At 34.6% G+C, this 23421-nt stretch overlaps 1 protein-coding gene across 1 annotated transcript in view; it reads right to left on the bottom strand.

Moving 5' to 3' along the window:
- TBC1D12 (TBC1 domain family, member 12) overlaps window positions 1-23421 on the bottom strand; it is a 75263-nt gene that overhangs the window by 34967 nt on the left and 16875 nt on the right. Inside the window, exon 3 of the mRNA XM_012723464.1 lies at window positions 12415-12538. Coding sequence (XP_012578918.1) covers window positions 12415-12538 — 124 coding nt within the window. The remainder of the gene's footprint in view (window positions 1-12414; window positions 12539-23421) is intronic.

Below are 23421 nucleotides of genomic sequence, written 5' to 3' on the forward strand. Positions count from 1 at the left end.
GTGCAAAATGATGTAAAAATAAACTTTGTAATTTAAAAAAAAAAAAAAGATGTGGTAAAAAAAAAAAAGCAAACTGACAGGAGCCCTCCCTGGTGGCACAGTGGGTTAGGATGCAGCACTGCAAGTCAGCCACAGCAGCTTCAGTGCAAGTTCAATCCGCATCCCTGGAGGTGACCCACATGGTGTGGCAGACATCTCCTGACCCGCCCAGTGCTCCCCTCAGCAGTGTACTTCATCAGTCGGCCTGTTCTACCCCCGACTCTGTCTCTGGTGAATCCTCTCACCACCCCTGCACCTCTGGCTTTGTACCCCAGTTCTGTATGCAGAAATAAATACATCTTTTAAAAAAAAAAAAAGTAAACTGACAGCAAATGACAGTTTTTCAGAATTGAGTATCTGGTAGACATTTTATCAAATTAAGACAAATTGGGGACTTCATCAACTGGTATTCCTCCCTCCATAAAACGTAACCCCAACCAAATCATAAAGGAAATAAAAACTGAGAATATGACACAAAAAATTTAAATGGCATTAACATACACATACAAATACCCACATAGTTGGTCTCTGACTTATTTCCTGGCACACAGTTCCTAAAATCCTTGGAACTCTTGGAGTGATAAGCACTATTTTGTGAACTAACAAATGACTGTTGGCTAAAGGCTCTTGGACAACTAGGGAGACCAACCAAGTAATTATAGAGCTGGAACTTTCAGAACAATTCTGACTAGAAAGGGAGAGAAAATGGTGGTTGAGCCAATCATTAATACTAATACTTAATCATCTCTACATAATAAATTCTCCATAGAAGCTAACAAGGGAGGGTATTAATGAGTAGAAGAGAGGCCTTGACCTGTGGGATCTGACACTAGATGCTAACTCCAGGAAAACAGTGTCAGGACTGACCCCCAGCAGGAATCAAAGAATTGGGCAGTGTAGGGGAAAAGTGCAGCTGGTGTACAGCAGAGTACAGAGCCTTTCTTTTACAGGACATTATAAAAAATACCTGGCTGAACTCCTCAAAAGTGTCAAGATAATAAAAACAAGGAAAGATTGAGAAACGGTCAAAGGCCACAGATACAAGACTAAAAACAAAAAGCAAACAAACAAAAAACACACACACACAAACCATGGTAATAAAATACAATATGATAATAAAATCCAGGCCTGGATTAGATCCTGAAACAGAAAAGAACTATTAGACAAAAAGTAGAAAATTCTAGTGAGGTCTGAAGCTTACTAAAAGTAACAGACCAATGTTGATTTCTTAGTTTGACAAAAGCCCAAATAATGCAAGATGTTAATAACACTAGGGAAAACTAAGTATACTCATTTTGTGCTTTTTAACCTTTCTGTAACCCTAAAGTTATTCTAACATAAGAAGTTCAATAAAACAAACACAACAGATAGTGAGATAGTGACCTCAAGAAAGCAACTGAAAGTAAAATGCAAAAAGAGTCAACTTTTTAAGTGAAAACTGACATTCTGCAAAACCTATAAATGCAACCATGTTTAAGAGTTTTCAATACTTAAATTTTTCAGGAAAGGTAAGTGGTGATATTACTGTAATTTTTTAGATAATGTATACTGAAGTGTTACCGACATTTGAATTATCTGTATAATTTTATGAGCCAATATTTGTTAAGTACATTATAAAATCACATGTAGGCAAAAACAATTAAAATGCAAGAAAGACCAGTGGATTTTAATATAGCATCGTTTCAGATTCTACAATATAACTTACCTTTGAGAAACTACTGCTTGTTGAGTGTTGGAGTGGCTTTAAAGACTATTCACTCTTATCTAATAAGATTAGTTAGATAGTAAAGGGAACATGACTTTAACATCTGTGTGAGGTCAAGATTTTCTTCACACTTAAAGTAAAACTGCATACAGCAAGACAGTGAATTTGGAAATAAATATGATTATACAGAATTTTATTCAATCACATATGATAGAGATTTAGAGAAATGTGAAACAATGATTCCCTCCTTTCCATTAGTTGTATTTTAAATATTTTAGTACAATTAACATTAACATGTTAATAGAATTTTTAATTATTTTTAATATAATTTTAAGTATTTCAAAATGAATGAATAAATATTTCAACTTCTCAGCTTTAATTTTGGATATAATAATAATTGATAATCTCCATAAACAAAAACTCATTGAGGTCCATAGCAACTAAGAATCCAAAGGAGTTGTGAAGCTAAATAAAGCACTTGAGGACCATTTACCGAAAGCAATACTGAAAAACTAAAACAATATTAAATTTAATAAGTTAAAAATTAAAATAAAAGTGTATAAACTATTCATTTAATCACACACAAATGGGGGGGAGGGAGGCAGGGAAAAAAGATCAGTTGGGATAACTTGAAGATAATAAATTTGAACCAATAACAATATTCTTTTAAAAGCAGATGGTATTAGACAGCATGTAACAGACTCAAATAGGTATTATACAAAAAAATTAAACACAGATAAAAAGTAAAATGAGAGAAAAACAAGTATCATGTGACACTAAAAGCAAGCTATAGTGCCAAAATTAATAACACCAGACAAGCCATTTAATAAGAATTATTACCAGGGCAAAAAAGTTTGCTACTAAATTAAACCTGAAAAATTATGGTGATGGTGGTTCACAAGATTAATGAAAAAATAAATATTTCCTTACCATTCCCTCCCCCATAAAGATAATCATCAACAGATTAATTCAAGATATTAAAACAAAGTTGCAAAATACATGGAGAAGGAGAAACAGCCTAGTAGCTTACAGTGAGGCCTCTTATTACCATTCTGTCAGTGACTAACAAAACAAGTGAACAGAAAATAAAAAATTATACAAAACGTGAACAATACTACCACCTAACACCATCACAGTAATATTTATAACAACATTCACCTAACATCTGCAGAATATATACTTTCTTCAAGAGAACATGTTGGGGCACAAAACCAGGGAATATACCTGGGGCATAAAACAATCCTCAATAAATTTTAAAAACAGTTGAAATTACAATGTATATTATGTTGCCATAATGTAAAAAACAGAAATCATTTACAGCAATGTATCTGGTAAATTCTGAAATACTTGAAAATTAAAACAACACAGACCTTAACAATCATAGTTAAAGAAATAACACAGAAAAAAAAAAAGAGAACATATTTTGAATTGAGTGAAAATGAAAATAACTTGTAGAATGCACCTAAAGCATGATTACAGGGAAATTTATTATTAATACACTTACATTAAAAAGATGAATGATATAAAGCCAATGAAGTATCCTTAAAAAAAGTGTAAGGCCCCCCCTGGTGGTCCAAGGGGTTAAAGCGCAGCACTTAAGAGCCACAGCCGCCTCACTGTGAGTTCGAACCCCAGCCCCAGAGGTGATCCATGTGGCACAGCAGACCTCTCCTGACCCGCCCACTACTCCCTTCAGCAGTATATTTCATCCATCTGCCTGTTCTGCTCCCTACACAGTGTGTCCTCTCACTGCCCCTGCACCTCTGGCCTGCACCCCAGTTCTGTATGTATAAACAAATAAAATCTTTAAGAGAAAAAAGCAAAACAAATCCAAAGTAGAGAAAAGAAATAAAGAACAAAAACAGAAAACAGAGAAAGTAAAAATCACTGGAAAAATTGTTTATTTGTAAATAACAGTAAACTGATAAACTGATAAAAGTGATCAAGAAAAAACCAGAGAACTCAAATTACTAAATTAGGAATGTACAAGATAACTCTTAACCATATCCTTTATCACATATACAATAAGACATAAAAATTGGGCCCTCCCTGGTGGCGCAATGGATTAAAGCACAGCACAAAGAAGCTTAAGCCACTTCCGCATGAGTTCGATCCCCCCCTGCCCCGGAGGAGACCACATGCAATCTGCATGTTCTGCTCCCTGCTCTGTCTCTGGTGAATCCTTTCACCTTCCACATCTCTGACCTGTACCCCAGTTCTGTACGAATAAATAAATAAATCTTAAAAAAAAAAAGATTGTGATTTTATTCCAATGAATTCAACATAGATGAAATGCAAAATCTCTTGAATGATTTGTTACCAAAACTGACTCAAGAAGAAACAGAAAATTTCAGTTCACCATCAATTAAAAATATAACATCTATTAATTAAATATCTATTAAACAACATTAAAAAAAAAACTCTTCACATCTATTTTACTACCCCTTTCAAATGGGACTGATTTTGGCATCCAGAGGGTGTTTGGCAGTATCTAGAGACATATTTAGTTACCAGCATTGAGAGGAGGTATTACTAGTATCCAGTGAGTAGAGGCCAGGGACGCTACTCACTATGTTACATTGAAAGTAAAGTACCCCCAATAATAATTACAAGACCTAAAATATTAATACCTGAGAATGGAGAAAACTTACTTAACATAATTCCACTGGTGAAATCTTATTAGTTAAGAATTAGAAATACTAATTCTACATGAATTCTTTTGGAATAGAGGAAAGAAATAATTTTCAATTCATCCAAAATAAGCACTAACCTGATACCAAAATCAAAGACATTAAAGGAAAATTACAAAAAAAAACTTTCCATAAAATTTTTTTAAGAATAAAATTATAGAGTACTAACTTAAATGAATATGAAAGCAGTTAACAAAATATAGCAGAAAGACTTCTGGTTTCTCTGGTCCACCATGCAACAGTTTAGAAGTTGCCACTTCATTGTGACAAGTAAAAAGCCAAAAAACACTAAAAAAGATTAACTCTTCTGAGAGATGTTATATGATCAATGGATACAGACACAGAATCACAATTTACCACTTGTAGAAACCAATGCCTGAGCCAGAAACCTGACTATAACTGATGTTGTTAGTGAGTCTCAGGTGGACAGATCTGAGAACAATAACTCCAAGATGACACAGTTCTACATATTTTTATGAGTTTTTTTCTCAAGAACTCTGCCAGGTCCTTACAATGAAAACTAGAAGAAATGTATCTCTCCTGCTTGCAGCAATGTAGAGAAAAAGGAATAATTTTAAAATACCTTAGGACATTCTGCTCCTCTTAATAAAGCCTGCCAGTGTTCTCCTGCTATTCAGGAAAAGCTATCTTACCATAGCTAACTCGTAGGGATTTTATCCAGTCAAACCTACCTGCCATTGTAATGCCCAAAGCCAGGTCCCTCTAACTATCCATATGGAGCTTAAAAGGCCCTTCCTTTCCTGGTGGCGCAGTGGATTAAAGCACAGCACTAAGAAACTAAAGCCACTTCAGCATGAGTTGGATCCCGGCCCCAGCAGTGATCCACATGGTGTGGCAGACCTCTCCTGACCCACAGGCTGCCGCCCCCATATGGAGCTTAAAAAAACTAAACAACTCTCCCACCTGAGAAATACTGATGAAGTTCACTGCCCAGGGGCACAGGACCACTAAAAGACTGAAAACTAATCAAGGAAATACAGGACTGTAGTATAATCACTAAGTGTACTAAGCACTATAAAGAAAAGGGCTATAAAGAAAGGAAGGAAACTTAAATGCATATTACTAAGTGAAGGGGTTAATTTGAAAAGGTAAAAAACAGCATGACCCCAATTATATGACATTCTGGAAAAGGCAGAATTATGGAGAAAGACAATAGATAACTGACTGCCAGGGCTAAGTGAGGTAGGGAAGAATTAAAAAGGCACAGTAGAAAGGAATTTTAGGGTAGTGAAACTATTCTGTACAATACTAAAATGGTGGATATGTGTCTACACATTTGTCAAAACCCATAGAATGTATAATACCAATAGTGAACCCTAATGTAAATTATTAGAGTGATATTGATGTGTCAATGTAAGTTCACGGATGATAACAAATATACCACACTGTAATGAGGATGTCAATAATGGAAAAGGTTGTGAGTATGCTAGAGCAAGAAATATATATATAGAAATCCTCTATATTTTCTGCTCAGTTTTACTATGAATCTGAAACTACTCTAAAAACTAAAATTCATCCATTTAAAATATAGGTAATATATCTAAATAGTTGTATACATACACATATATACACATGTAAATTGAATGCAAATGTATATGAAATGGATAATGTGTAACTCATCAGAGCTTATCCCAAGAATACAGAGGTAGTTTAACAATCAGAAACCTTTTACAATTTAATAAAATTAATGGCCAAAACAGATCATATGAGCTTTGCCTCATCTGGATAGATGATAAAACTAGACAGGTAAATATAATATCTGAGATAAAAGCTCAAATCTCTAATGATGGTTATCACCTGTACCTTCAAATATCTACATATGATGTTTCAAATATTATACCAGTTCCAAGCAAAGGTAACCAAGCACACAGAGATATAAAATAGTATCTGCTAACAAAACTAGCAGCAACAATATTCAATACAGACAGACCTACATTATTTCCAGACATTGGAATTATACACAGGCTAGGAAACAACTATACTTACTATGTTTAAGGAGATAAAGGCCAAGCTTGAAATTTCAGCAGGGAACTGTAAACTGTAAAAAGTGATATAGCAGATTTGAAAAAGAATCAACTAGAACACAAGAATAGAAAAACAAAATTGACATTAAGAACACAATGTATAGGGATAAAGGGTTTGTATTCACTAGGTAATTCACTCTGTTTGGGAACCAGAAGCATAGGCTACAGTAAGTATTAATGTTCTTATTTATAAATTCATCCTTTTCTAATTTAATTTCTACTGTGCCTACCTGCATGTTTCTTTTTTCAAATATGCATTTGATGTCTTATTACCTTAAAAGTATTTTGGACAGAACCCAACTTTCTAATACTGTAATAAATGACCCCTCACCCTCTACACTGTACCCCTGATATATATAGCCTATTAACTAAGCAAGTCTTGTGCATTCCTATTTGCTCATGGAATTTCCTCTAAATGAAAAGGCTTTCTCCATGTCTTGCTTGTCTACCTGGTGAGTTCCTATTAATACACTTCAAAATACAATTTACATGTCACCTCTGAATAAATTAACTTTCACCTGCAGTCTCATACTTTGTCCACAACTCTTATTATTCTATTTATCACATTGTTAAAATTGTGTGCTATTACACTATAACACTGTAATGGATATGAGTCATTTATTTATATACTAAGAAACAAATCATATATACAAGCAATATATATTGAGTAAATTACACATCTATTAAAGTTGAAAGTCAGACAATCTTAAAGAAAAATCTAGGACCAGTTCAAATGTTTTAAGGAGATAAATAAATTCTCCTTAGAATTTGCTAATGTGAGATCACCTAGTGAGTTGGTAGCAAGAGTATTCGACCACAATTTAATGCTTTGGATTCTAAAAAAAAGAAGGTGTAGTAGGAGGAAAAGGAAAGAACAGAAGCTTTTCTTCCAAAAACAATGTCTAAGTCAAAATAACCTGATATACACACACATGCATGGACTCAACCCTGAGTTCAGTGGACAGTGAGACCACTCCTCCTAAAGTGGTTAATGTTAAACCCACATTAGTAAGTAAATCCTCATGTTGTAAACAGTTTATACAGAAAAATAGTTCAGAAATAGAGTAAATGTCCCCATGTGAACATTTCTACCACCTTAGGTAGGCAGACCATGTCTGCCTAAGATAAATGGGCTCTTCTCCACAACTTGAGCTAAGAGCCAGGGAAAAATCAAGTTTGAAATACAGAGATTTAACCATTTCTCATGCCTTGACTGGCATCAGAGTTTTATCCCAAAATCTATAAATTAGGTTCAATAAAACCCATCCCACAAGTCAAGCTTAAAGGAAACCCTGGAGTGAAACACGTCATCTCTCTAGGATACAGGAGTCCCATAATAAACTCGATTTTTTTCAAACTTATTTGTACAAATTTGATTCTTTACTCTAATTTGAAGCCTAATATAAATCTGACATGGAGACACAGTTTTAATATAACTTAGATACTCAAACTGTATTTATGAAAACAACAGGTAATATTTTTCAAATTATAACCCCTTCCCAAGGCTCCATCTCTAGTAGGGAAAAACATTTCCTCAAAATCTTATGTTGCCTAATTTGTGAAAACTTACTATTTTACCCTCTTCCTTTCTTAAAACTAAGTTAAGCCTTTTCTCTTCTGCCTGAAACTTCACTCTCGGAGATACATAGGCCTAGAAATATTAGGAATTACTTTCTTAAACCTCTGACATACAAATTAACTTTCATGAAACCTATCTAATCACACATAGAAAAGATATAGTAATTTATCATTAACTATATATAAAGAACACACATGCAGCTGGCAATGTAATTATTCACACTAGCTTTTCAAGGTTATATTCAGGAAATAAAGGTCAAAATAAAACATGCAAGAGTATAACAATTTTGGGGACTTTTCAAAAATAAATTCCAAACATAGTTCAGTTGCTCCACAATTTAACAATGAAAAATAGTTAAAGCCTCAGTCTAATTTTACATCAAAGGTGTCTATAGATCATCATAATTAAAGCCACCAAACTATTTTCAAATGTTCTAATGCTATACTAATAAACAGAAAAGTTATTTCTAAAACTTTCAAGATTTGTATTTAACTAATGCGTATATGCAAGTATGTTCCTTTCCATAACAGTTACTGCAATACAAAATTTCAAAGGCAAATACTTAACTGAGAGTGATTTATGCTACTTTTAGAAAAGTTGAAGTGCTTAGATTAAGAAATCAAGTGTCTTTAAACTTTCTGTGCCTGTCAAAAGTTAAACTTAAGCCAGAAAGAGATGAGTGATGAAAAACTTGAAAGATCTCCTAAGTACTCTAATTTCATCTTCTCATTGAAGATGTCAATATAAAAACAGTGCCTAACAAAAAAGATAATTTTCTAGTGAAAGATTGTCAGTTTGACATAAATAGGGTATATTTAATATAGTATGCAATCATGTTACAATTATACATGACATGGCTCATTTGAAATCTTTCTCACTTGCAATTTAAAAGCCCTAAGATAAGCTATGTAGTTACATTCCAACTTTAACCTATTAATTTAGAAAAAATTAAAAACTTAGGTCAATTGAGCTACAATATATCTGATATATTTATAATTAATAGATGCAATTTTTAACATGGCTCACCAACTGGTTCAAAAGGCCACAAGCAGGAATTTCACACCTGCAAGAGAACACATGTAATAATCCTCATAAAATAATATTATGAATATTCGTGACTTGGGAATTGATTGTCAAATTAAATTCCAAATTGAGTCAGTTTATGACTTTATTATTGCCTAAAATGGTTTTTATACTTCTTTACTGTTAATATGGAATTGTTAACACTAAAATCAATCAGACATTTAGTAAAACTTGCTGTTCGAATTGAATTTTTTTAAAAATTATCCTAAAATAGCATCTTTTACTTCATATAGCACTGAAAAGCTATAGGTGCAAAAATGAATAAAAGTAAAAATATAGATGTATATTCAGTGACCCTTTAATCTTAAAATATAAAAAGTATATTTTATTCCATATGTGTAAGAATATAGACATAAAAATATGTGACTTCTGTACAAAACATGAGTTTAAAAGGTTTTAAAAACATGAAGGAAAAGTGATATGAGACGTATCTTCCTATAATGTGTTATATTTCAAATAAAAAATATAACTGTCACTTGCATAATTAAGAATAGAGAAAAAAGCGTATAAATCAAAATTTACTTTTCTATATAGTTTATAATCTTATAGATATCTGACCACTTAAAAAAATCTGGCCCAAATATATAATTATGCCCTTATTACAATTCCTCCTGAATATCTGTTGTTTATAAATTACTATCTTATGAAATAATGCAACTACTAAAATCTACCAATAAATCGAGTTTGCCACTCAAAAAGCAAAAACTTGAGTAAATTGAACGCTCAAGGGAATTTACTTTTTCTTAGTACTTTCAGTGTTGCCTCACTTTTGAAAGCAGTTTCACATTGGAATTACTAGCTATCTTCATTTTCTACATTCTTAAAAGCTAAAAAGCTACTCTAAAACATGTCAGATATATCCTAATACTCTTCATGGCTTTTCTGGAATATCTTAATTTTTTATTTCTGATTCCACAATTACATTCTATTTGAAAGATATCCTAAACATAGTTTTACATTCAAATGAAAGAGACACAAAATTTTAAGTTTTCCATTACCATAAACAGGACATCATGCCCACCTTGAAAATGAAAACTGCAAGGAATAAGGGAATAAAGTCTAACAAACTGGCAGTAGAGGAGTCACACAGAAGTAGAAGGAGGAAGAGGCAGAAACACGTTCCATTACATGATGAAGAGGATAGCTATTGTAAGGGTAGAAATGGGTCAGAGTAACAGTAACTTCACTATCCATCATACCTCCCAAAAAAACACACACACACAACTATGGAAAGACACCAAAATGCACACTAATACCTACACAAGAATGGAAAGCTCAAGAATTAAAGTAGCCAGGAGAAATGATCATCTATAAAATGACCAAGAATGGGCCTTTGAGGACAGCAACTGCTTTTCCACTTCACTCCTCTTCCATATGAAAATAACAGCTTTCTTTTCCTGACCACTCCTCAAATTTTCACAAAATACATAAAAAAGAGTGAACATAAGGCCTTGGCTTTTAAAAATGAAAATAGCATATAAGAGCATAGGGTTTGAGTAAACAGATATATTACCAGTAATTTATCTAGAAACCTACATATCACAGAATGTTAGTGTACATAACGATATAAAAGTTTATGCACATGCATATTTAAAGTGAACTACCATAAAGAATACAAACCTTCAATAGCAAGACCACTGTTTTGCCTCTAGAGGGCGAACTTGGTCTTCCGGAAAACTCTAGACAAAAGAAGTTATTTTCAGACTTTACCAAAAAAAGAGATTAAAATTTAAGATGCTGAGATAGCAAAGATTCCCAACATTTCCTAGTTAACAATGTCCTTAGTGTTTAGCATTTTTTATGATGTTCCCTAAACCAACAAAAATATCTAATCACTGTAAACTAAGTAGTTACGTCCAATAAAATAAGGATCTAAATCCTTATTAGCAGCCATTTGAAATTTAATATACATAAATAGAAAGGCAAAAAATTTAATTCAACTCTAAATAACCACAATTTCTAATTGGGTTTGTATATCTGATGTGCAAGCCTTGAAGTCAGATTGAACACCATTCTATCCGCATTTCCTGTTTCACACTTACTCTTATTAATAGTTATCATAGCAACCTCAGAAAAAATCTGATTCACAAAGATACAATGCCACAAAAAATAATATAGTTCCATGTAATGTTGAAACTGTACACTACCTCAAGCTAACCATACATCTGTATCAAAAGTTGTGGGGCATCACTGAATTTCTCCTGTGCATTAGCTGCCTGTTAGCATGTGCATGTGCTTGGGCACACAGCTTGAATCACAGCATTGCAGTTTAACTCACACAGTCATGGTTTTATTTACCATTCTATACATGTATTTGGTAAGTAAACTTAACTACAACAAATGTTTTTAAAGATCTAAAAAAATATATTCTTATATATTTTTTAAGTTAATTAAATGAATACTATTAAATCCTTAAAGAAAGAGCTTTGTAATCTGAATGAAGATTACTGGTTCAATATGATTTTTAGAAATGCTGGTTGTGTTCAATCTGTACACTACAACTGAGGAGAGAAAGTTTATAAAACATCCCCTTCTGAGTAACTTCTCTGAACTTAAATATGCTGCAAATTGAATCATTCCCACTGCTGCTCAGTCTCACTCATCTCCTAGAACTGAGGAACAAGTTAGGAGCAGCTAAGACTGAAAATTGCTAAAAATTCTTAAGAATAGGGCCCCCCTGTGGTGCAAGGGGTTAAGACTCAGCACTATGATCCCGGGCCAGGGAATTGACCCACACGGTACAGCAGACCTCTCCTGACCTGCCTGCTGTTCCCCTCAGCAGTGTATTTCAGTAGATCCGCCTGTTCAGCTCCCCACTGTATGGTGAATCCCCTCACATCCCTGTACCTCAAGAACAGAAATATTAATAAATGATTAAAAGTACTGGCTCCAAAATTATTAAAGAGAGATTTACAATACTCACACCCATGTCATGAAGGCACTGGTTTAAGCAGAATACCAGAAAAGTGACCAAGAGTTTTAGCCTCATAATCCTTTACTCAGTTTTTGCTACTGTTTCATCAGTTTACCACTACCTATATTCACAAAATCTGTGCCAATGGCAAATGCTACCATGTTCAATTAGAATTTTCACAATGACATAAAAGATAACTGAAAATGTGTCCTGTAATTTATTTAATAAAGAAAAAGCACTTAAGGTTACCACAAATATTATAGTCTAGGATGGTGCATGTATGAAAACATGAATGAAAATTATCAAGAAAAGAATATTTGAAAAGCTAAGATAAACTATATGGCTACATTAGTACTTACCTGCTGAATGATTTTTGAAGTTTTCTGAAGATTTTCTCTGGGAGGGACTTTACCAAATAATTTCCAGCCAGGAGCACTATGGACAACTGATTTAAGTTCCTTTGTCCTTTTTGGAAAAAGATTTCTGAAACACAGAAAAGTTATATGAATTTTGTTTTTGGTAACCAGGGAACTATTTAATTTTTAAAGTATGCTTATTCCCATGACAAATACAAAAGTTTTGAATAAAATAAATTTTACTACTTATAGTTACTGTTAAAATTAGTAATACTCACAAATGCCTGGCTTTTACAGAAATAGGAAAATCAGCAGTAGAGATATTAAAGAAATAAGCAAATGAGAGAAAAATAAGAGACATGATCAGCTATACAGTTTACCAAAAAAAGTGGCTATACATGTACTTGACAGTAAAAGTCAAGAATTTAAAAACAAAAAAGATGTATGCATCCATACATCTACTGAACCCCATGGTTTTAATGTGTATATGTAAATTGTTTTTTTAGGATAGGATGTACAAGAAAATTTATTTCAAAAGAATAATACCAAGGCTCTTCTTGCTTCTGCATCTCCATACTACTTGTTAACAGAATGGGTGGTATTTGACCATGTGTTGACCAATTAATTTCTCTCTAGACAGTTGCCTTTGTAAATTAAACTTTTTATTTCCCATTAAAAAAAAATCAAACAAGGAAGAAAGTACTTCTCGCTGAAAAATTTTAAAATCTACACAAGATTAGGGTTTTTTTTAAAACTTACTATCTTTATGTCTTAACAATCAAACTACATTATCTGTTGCACATGTAAACAAAGATGATATTCAAAATACATATTCATTAGCACACCATGAGCCAATCAGAAAAGTACTGATGAATGTACCTGAAAAATCAATCCTTCACATTAAGTGTGATACAAATGATCACTAAGAAAATTTCAGTTTGTACAAACAGCTCCAAATTGTTTGAAGTTCCAAATAAATTGGCTTATCTACACTCAAAAAATCATATAAATATATTTGTTCCTGGAAATATAGTGATAAGGAGATAATAAGCTTTCAGCACAAAATGTTAAAGTTTAAATTTAGAAAGATATCAGTGGACTCCTACAAAATTATGTAGTTTAATTTAAAAAATACTCATTTTCTTGGTGAGCAATGGAAGAGAACAGATGACAATATCATTTCACTTACAACCCTCAAGAGATTTCATCTCAAGTGATATATAAAATAACTCAATTGTCTATAAACTGTAGGCTGGAAATTTTCAATAATGCTTACACTGAAAAGTGGTATATGTGTAACAAACAATTTCAAGTTTTAAAGGGTGACCTATAAATTTAAACAATGTTTGATATCTTGTATGCTGTTTATCAACTTATTACCATGTAGCTCTATAATCACCCTGCAATATAAGCTCTGTAATACAGAATTCCTATGAGCATGTCTTTTAATATAAACATAAAATTGTTAAACTTTCTCAATAGAGGGCACTAAGGAACATTAGAGAAGTAAAAGGCTCTCCCACCATTTCCAGTTGCTGCAGTGCAGGTTAATGATATGGGTATGAGGACGCAGGCTGACACCCGAAGTTTTCCAGCTACTGTTGATGTACCAATTCCCTGTATAAGCCCCGTCTGCCCTCCTGAATTTTCCACAGCTCTCTCTCCAAGTCTTGCTCCTTTTATAAGCCCTTATGTGGTCTGCCTACACTCCAAGTATGCTATCAGTCATGCAAGAATAAGGAAAAATATCTGTCACCATGGTTTATGCAAAGAACTCTTGAAAGACATCAAAAGCATGATCCATAAAAATAAAAAAGAAAGAAAGAAAGAAATTGATGCTGTGTGAAGAAGCTATATTCCTAAAATAACAAAAAATTTTAATGGAAAAAAGTTGATACTGAACTTAATCAAATTCAAAACATTTATGTTTCTGAAGACATCACTAACACAAAATGGATGAATAGAAGATGTAGAGCATTCCTTCTACCAAAGTAAAACCTGAGCTAGAAAGGACAAATGGAATTAATCGTTTTAGAACTCTAGAACCTTAACAGGTACTTATAACAACCAAGAGGTTTATGAAGGTAGAAACTACCTCTGTTCCCTCGGACGGGAACAGGATGTACGAACCAACTACTACCTTTATTCCTCATTGTCCCCCTCCTGTAACAGTGGTTCCTAGAATGACTGGCATTGCCAGGAAGGAACAGTCAGGCCTACATCCTTCTAAGATTAGAAGTTGGACATTCTGGTTGTTCTGGTAGTGCCCTGAAGAACCAGCAGACATGGTTTAATTTCAGTCTGGTGGTATTTGAACATTGAGAGACAGAAGATTTTTTGTCCCTAGGTTTGAAACCACACATTTAAGGAAATTATTGTCAAGTCACGAGCTGACTACAGAAATAATAGAAGAAACCTGTGACCCACTTAGAAAATGTTACACATTTTTGGAATATAGACTAACACTGAATCACTATACAGAGGAAACTAAAATAATACATGTTTGATTATACTTCAATAAAAAATGCAATGAAGAATCACCTCATTATCAATAAAGCTCTGCATACTTTAAGGAACTAGAAAAAGAGCAAACTAAACCCAAAGCTAGGAGATAGCAAGTAATAAAGACTAGAACGAATAAATGAAGTAGAATAGTAAAGTTACAAAGAAAATTTTTAAAACAAAAGTTGACTCTGAAAAATCAACAAAATTGACAAACTTTAGCTAAATAGAAGATTCAAATTACTAAAAACAAAAATTAAAGTACATTACTATCCATTATCACCATTACTATCTATGCAAGTACTACAAATAATTATTTACAATATAACCAGATAAGTAAAATGGGGGAAAGGTCTAGAATTACACATATACCAAAATAGTAGTATGATCGAAGAAAACAAAATCTGAATAAATACACAGGAGATTATCAGTAGTCAAAAATCCTCCAACAAAGAAAAGCTGAAGGCCAGATAGCTTCATTAGTGAAGTTTATCTAGCATTTAAAGAATACCACCCATCTCTCATGTGAAAAACTCATTTTAGGGCACTAGCATCATACTGACACAAAGCCAGATAAAGACAAAACAAGAAAACTACACACCAATATCCCTTATGCATATACTCCTTAGCCACAAAAATTTTCAGCAAAATGCTAACTAAGCAGCTAGTAGGATACCACAGTCCAATACAAGGACTTGTCCATGGACTTAAAAGGGTAGCTCATCACATTGCAATCAATCAAGATAATTTAGCAAAGTAATAGAAATGGTTAAGCACAACCATTTTAAGTGAAAGAGTCATCTATAAAACTCTTAGAAGAAAACACAGAGGCAGCTCTTATGATCTTGGATTTGGTCACAGTATCTTAAGTATGACACCTAAAGCAGACAATAAAAGAAAAACACTGATATTCCAAACTTCAAAATTAAAAGACTTCTGGGCAGTGAAAGACACAATGAGAGTCAAAAGACAACTCACAGGACACTAGGAAATATACGCAAACATGTATCTTATGAGAACCTAAAGAGCTCCTACTAGGGCCCTCCTAGTGGCTCAGGAGTTAAAGACACAGAGATATGAAGCTCTCACCAGCCACTGCAGCATGAGTTTGATCCCCCGCCCGGAAGTTAACCCACATGGCACAGCAGCCCTCTCCAATGGTGCCTGCTGCTCCGCTCACTGTGCTCAGTGAATCTGCCTGTTCTGTTCTCCACTCTAACACTGATGAATCCTCTCATCCCTACACCTTGGGCCTAAACTCCTGTTCTTGTATGCATAAATGAATAAATCATTAAAAAAAACAAAGCTCCTACAACAATAATGAATTCCAGTTAACAAATGCATGTTAAGACTTCCATAGAAATTTTTTCCCAAGAAGATCTGGAAATGAGCACTAAGCACATGAAAAGATACTCAATATTCTTAGTCATTAGGAAAAAGCAAATCAAAACCCTTATTAATCATACCTATTAGCATGGCCATAATTTAAAAATAAAATAAAATCCAAAATAACTACTACTGTAAAGACAGGCAAACAATAGAACCCTGGTAAACATGTAAACAGTGTAGTCATCCTGAAGATCATTTTGCCAGTTCCTCAAAGTATTAAATGTAAAATATCTGTATGAGCCACAATTCTATTCCTACATATAGGCTTGAAATTATTAAAAACAGGTGTCTGAATAAAAATGTGCACATCAATGCTCATCACCACATGATTTACAATAGCAAAGAGGTAGAATCAAACCAAGTATCCTTTAACAGATGGCTTGACAAGCAAAATATGGTACATGCACATATTATGAACTGTGTCTCCTCAAAATTCCTATGTTGAAATTCTCTCATTTCTTTATTATATCACTGTAAATTGACAAGAGTGCCTATATGGAGGTAATTAAGGTCAAATCAGATCTATTGGTCAGCCCTAATCCAACCTGACTGGAATACTTAAAAGAAAGAGCCATCAGGGAGGAAACTACATGAAAAGTCAAATGAGGACACACAGGGAAATCAGCCATCTACAAGAAAATAGAGAGGCTTCAGAGGAAACTGAAACTTCTGACAGCTTCCAGAATGAGCAAATAAAGTTCTGCTATGTTAAGTCAGCCAGTCTGTGGCATTTTGTTATGATAGCCCAAGCAATGTAATACAACATACAATGTCATATTAAAAGGAATTACATTCTGATACATAAGCTAGTATGGGGGAACTTTAAAAATATGCTGGTCCTCCCTGGTGGCACAAGGGGTTAAAGGACAGCTCTAAGAAGCTATCTGCAGCCACTGCAGTCCATCCCCAGGAAGGGAGCTGACCCACATGGCACAGCACACCTCTCCTGTTTTGCCTGTTGCTTACCTCAGCAGTATATTTCAATAGATCTGCCTGTCCTGCTTCCCACTGTCTCCTGTGAATCCTCTCACTCTCCAGACCTCTGGCCTACACTCCAGTTTTATATATATAATAGTTTATTTTTACATCATTTTGTGCATTTTTTCATCTCAGTTGTACTCCCCATGGGTTTCCCATCACCAAATCACCCTGTGCCATCACCATAGTCCAGGGCATTTCCCTTCCCCCACTGTTTTTGATCCCATTCCCCACTCCACTCCCATAAAATGTCTCTGGTATATAGCTGTTTATTATTATTATTATTTTCTCGCCTGGCCCATTATAATCCTGCTATGAGTGAAACCATCCGGTATTTTTCCTTTTCTTTCTGGCTTATTTCACTAAGCATGATCCTTTCCAGTTCCATCTATGTTGCTGCAAAAGACATGTGTTTCTTTTTTTTTTTCTGAGTAATGTTCCATTGTGTATATGTACCTCATATTTTTAATCCATCATCCACTTTTGGGCATTTGGGCTGTTTCCAAGTCTTTCCAATTGTAAGTAAGGCAGCAATAAACATGGGGGGATATACCCCAGTTTTTATATGCTTAAATGAACAAGTCTTTAAAAAAATATACTAAATAAAATAAGCCAGGTAAAAAGAGAAAAAAAATTAATAAATAGTGTTAGAAATGGCGAAGAAACCAAACAGCACAGAAATACAAAGGATCATAAGAGATTACAAGCAACAATTATACACCAATAAATCTGATAACCTTGAAACAACGCATTTCTAAATTTCTTTATAAATCAATTTAGTTTATAAAGACTAAACCATGAAAACGAAGAGTTAAATAAACTGATCACAAGCATGGAAATTGAAAAAGAGTGGGAAAAAAAAAAAAGCCAAGAGTGAGAAGACTTTACAAATGAATTCTATCAGATCTTTAAATAAAACACAATCCCAATCTTATTCAAAGTATTTCTAAACACCCAAGCTGTAATGACCCCCAATTATGATGTCAACATCACCTTAATAACTAAGCCAGGTAAAGACAGACAGCACAAGAAAATTACACACCAATATCCCTAATGAACATTATTACAAAATCTTCAAAATTCTAGCAAATAGAATTCAATAATATATCACAAGGGATTATCCATCATTATCAAGTGGCATCATCCCAGGGAAGCAAGAATGGTTTAATATTTGTAAATCAATGTAATACATGATTATCAAAAGAAGGGGGAAAAAATCACATGTTAGCAACAGACAAAGAGAAAGGAATCTAGTAAGCTTCAACAACCATTTATGATTTAAAAAAGAAAAAGAAAAACAAAAACACTACACAAGAAGGAAACTACCTCAACAAAACAAAGGCCATGTATCACAAACCAAGAGCCAATACCATTGGTGAAAACTGAAAACTTTCTACATAAAATATGGCACTAGATAAGGATGTCCATTTCACCAATAGAAGTTTTGGTCAGAGTTATCAGACAAATACAGAAAGTAAAGGTAATCCAAACAGAAAAAGAAGTGAAATTATCACTACTTACAGACAACATATTATTTCTAGAAAATCCTAAATATTTTCTAACATATTATTTCTAGAAAATCCTAAATATTTTCTAACATATTATTTCTAGAAAATCCTAAATATTTTCTACCCTAAATAAACAAATAACCCTAAATGATCATAAATAAATGGGTATAACAAAGTGGCAAGATATAACATCAACACAGCTTTTTTATATACAAAGAAAAAGCAAGAGAATTTTAAAAAATAATGCCATTTATAATTCAAAAAGATTTAAATACCCTGGAATCAACCTAACAAATGAGGTAAAAGACCAAGTCAACAAGAACTATAAGATATTGTTAAAAGACTTAACATAGTAACTTAAAGGACAATCAATACAATCAAAAGTACCGCCTTGACTAAGAGAATATAAAAATTTAACACAATCCCCATAAAAACCCCACCAGTTATTTTTCCAAAAAAACACTAAAAATTGGCCCTCCCTGGTGGTGCAACAGATTAGGATGCAGCACTGTAAGCTAGCCACACCTGCTTCAGTGCAAGTTTGATCCTGGCTCTGGAGGTGACCCACATGGCAGGCAGATCTCTCCTGTCTCGCCTGCTGCACCTCTAGGCAGTGTACTTTGTCCATCTGCCTGTTTGTTCCCCACTCTTGTCTCTGGTTAATCTTCTCACCGCCCCTGCATCTCTGACCTGTACCCTAGTTCTGTATGCATAAATAAATAAATGTTTAAAAAAAACTAAAAATTACTCAAATTTTGGTGGTTGGTGAAACACTCCAATGGGAGTATCCAAATATTACCTCAAATAAAAACTGATTCTAAAAATATGTTGAAATTTACAAAAGGTATACAAGGGGACTCCTTGTGGCAAAAAGGGTTAAATTTCAGCACAAAGAAGCTACCGATTGGCAGCCACTAGAGCACTCAATCTCTTGCCAGCAAGCTGACCCACAGGGCCCAACACACCTCTTCTGTTTTGCCCAAGCTGCTCCCCTCAGAAGTTTAATTCAGTGATCTGCATGTTCTGCTCCGCATTGGGTCTCTGCTGAATCTCACACCTCTGGCCTGCACCCCAATTCTTATATGCATTAATAAATCTTTAGGAAAAGAAAATAGGAGAGAAATGGAGGCATCACATTATCCAACTTCAACTTTACCATAAAGCAACAGTATTAAAAACAACAAATAGCCAGAAGTCGAGAAATAAAACCATACATACTCGGCAACTTATTTATGATAAAACACTATGACCATTAAAATAAAGACAGTTTCTTTAACAAAAGGTACTGGAAAGCTGGAAAGCCACACATAAAAGAATGAAGCTGGATTACTCACTAATACCATAAACAAAAATAAATTTCAACTGGATTAAAGATTTAGATAAGACTTGCACAAAAAATACATATAAGAAAATCGTCAAAACACTGGGGCTACATTCCATGATACTAACAATAAAGGTATCTTTGGTGAAACCTTTGGCAAGAGAATTAAAAACAATTTAGGATTACTTCAAGTTAAAGAGCTTCTCAACAGCAAAATTAAAACAAGATAATTAAACAGACACCTAAAAGAATGGGGGAAAATATGTACACAATCTATAACTGATAAGGGATTAATATCCAAGATACATTAAAAAAAAAAAACTCATACAATTTGACAACAAAAAATAATCCAACTAATAAATGGGCAGCAGATATGAACAGAGTTCACCAAAGAGGATATCCAAAGACAATATCCAGAAGGCCAAAAGACAAATGAAAAAACTGGTCATCATTGCTCCAATGAATCATGCAGATTAACACTTAGTAAGGTACCACATCATACCCATGAGAATGGTGCATATTACAAAGGCCCCAACAACATGTGCTAGGAAGGATTCTGAAAAAAAGGAGCTCTGTTACACTGCTGGTGGGAATGTGAACTGGTAAAACCATTTTGAAAATTAAGTGGATTTACCTTTAAAAACTGAAAACAAAAATACCAGTAAGACCTGGCAATCTCACACCTGGGCTTTCGCGTAAGATGAAAATATTGACAAAAAAATCCACATGTTCTACAATACTCACAATATCATTATTTACAAAAGCTAGGACATGAAAGCAACCTAAATCCCTTTCAGTAAACATATGGATCAAAAAGATGTGGTACATACATACCATGGGAGAGTGCACAGCCACAAGAGAGTGAGATGTACACATTTTCAACAAATGGAGGAAATTTTAAGAAATTACATGCAGCAAACAAGTCAGAATGATAAGACAAATACTGGATATTCATATAAATAATATGACAATGTAAAACAATTTCAAAAAGAACTGGACATCAACAAATATCCTCAGAGGGCTCTGAGGTTAAGAAGGAGGGAGGAGGGACAGGATGAAGGGGACACAAGGGGAAGTGGTGGGGGGAAATGTTAGTATAATTATATAGTATTGCATAAAAACTATTACAGGTCAAATGAACCTCTCCTGGTTAGCCTAAGATGAGAATCACTACTTAATATAAAGTCTTTAAGGGAAACACAATGAAAGGCAAAAAAAAAAATGGCCTAATACCATACTTCTCAAGTTCCATTCACAAGTTCCAGTCCAGTATTTTTTTTTTTTAAGATTTATTTATTTGTACATACAGAACTGGGGTACAGGCCAGAGGCGCAGGGGCAGTGAGAGGCTTCACCAGAGACAGAGTGGGGAGCAGAACAGGCAGATCGACAAAGTACACTGCTGAGGGGAGCAGCGGGTGGGGCAGGAGAGACCTGCCACACCATGTGGTCATCTCCGGGACAGGGGGAATCCAACTCATGCGGAAGTGGCTTTTTAGCTTCTCAGTGCAGTACTTTAACCCTCTGCGCCACCAGGGAGGGCCCTTAATATGTATTTTTTTAAAGATTTATTTATTTATGCATACAGGACTGGACATAGGCCAGAGGAGGTTTGGAGGGTGAGAGGATTCACCAGAGACAGAGTGGAGAACAGAACAGGCAGATGGACTGAAATACACCGCTGAGGGAAACAGCGGGTGGGGCAGGAGAGACCTGCCACACCATGTGCGTCAGCTCCAGGGCTAGGGATGGAACTCATGCCACAGTGGCTGCAGTTACTACACAGTGTTGTGCTTTAACCAACTTAAGCCACCAAGGAGGGCCCCTCATCAGTTTTTAAACCAAAAGAGACACTATCTCCCCACCCCCGTGTGTCTTTCCTATGTACTACACTAATCAATTTGTTAAATTTAAATCAACATTAAAGGATTCTTAGCAAAACAGACAATTGTGTTCAAGAATTCACAAACAAGTCTTTATGGATTCCAGAGGTAACACTTGACTATATTATTGGAATTTACACAGAAATGTTGGGGTAAAGGTTGCTCTTATTCTGTATTCCTCACATTCTGGTGAGAAGGGAGAGACAAACACCTTCTCTCTCTCTCTCTTTCTCTCTCTCTCTCTCTGCCTTCTTATTTATCTCCACTTGAGGGTTTGATTTTGCTGACAGACAGTGCTGCCTAACAGTAGAAAGAATTCAGTTTATTCTGCTTTCCAAATATAAGCCTAAGTTTCCTCTTAGCTTCTGCCCCCCACCCCCACAGGAAAGGCTTGCTATGCTGATGTCCTTGGATAACTTAATTCAGGTAAAGTATTAGGAGGCCCACCAAGGCCAAAGGCATGTCTTTCAATCCGAATTTTATTAGCATTAATGCAGGTATTTTGAGGTCCCATTTGTTTGTGTCCAGTGTCTTTTTTATCTCTTGATTCCAAACTCAGATGAGCTGAAAGGAATGTTATTTACTGTTTCTCCTGAAACGTCAAGAGTTAAGTTTTTGTAAAGTGAAAAGTATCGTATTCCTGTAGATGACTTAAGATATTTAAAATTATGTTTTTTAGATTTGTTTGTTGGTTTTTCCCCCTCATTCTGTGACATATCTTGTCAGTATAGAGAGCAGGGGAAGGTAGTGGTAATCCACCTTTCTGCCATTAAATTCATTCTTCACCCCAATACTATATGCATATGCATCGATCTACACAGAGAGACAAACACACCATTTTCCATTCTCTCCACTAATTTGTGCCTACTCTTTTTACAAAAAGAAATTGAGAAAATCTGTTGCTGTTAGGAACAGCACCAGCTGAAAAGTGCCAGTTCAACGTTTCTGTATTACTGAAACATAAAACAAAAAAGAAGGCACACACAAGAAAAAACGATGTGGGGATGAGGGACAGTAGAAGCACAGATCTCTTACTGGCTTATAGTAATAAAGGCTGACCAATGTTGCTTGTTAACACTTGTTGATATATGTATCACATGCTTGTGTTTCAGCTTTCCAAAATGTCCTTTCTTTTATTCCATGTGATCTGAATTGGACCACTTACTTACCACGAGTTCAAGATGTTGATGGTGCTTTGCAGCCCAAGTTCAACAAGTGTGTGGGTTCTGAGAATTTCCCACAGCAAAAAACAATTCTTGGACTCCAGCAGGATCCAAGAATTCAACTCAATTCTGAAATTATCTACCTGGAGGTGCCATAGGATAAGGGCACAGTCTCCCAAGGTCTCCACTTCAGACAACAAACACAAGCCCCAGGCAGTTCCACACTTAACAAATGGCTATACATCAGGAGACCTCATGACTCCCCCC

The sequence above is a fragment of the Condylura cristata genome, unplaced genomic scaffold (genome assembly GCF_000260355.1).
Source record: "Condylura cristata isolate star-nosed mole 26May11 unplaced genomic scaffold, ConCri1.0 scaffold00011, whole genome shotgun sequence".
Lineage (NCBI taxonomy): Eukaryota > Metazoa > Chordata > Mammalia > Eulipotyphla > Talpidae > Condylura > Condylura cristata.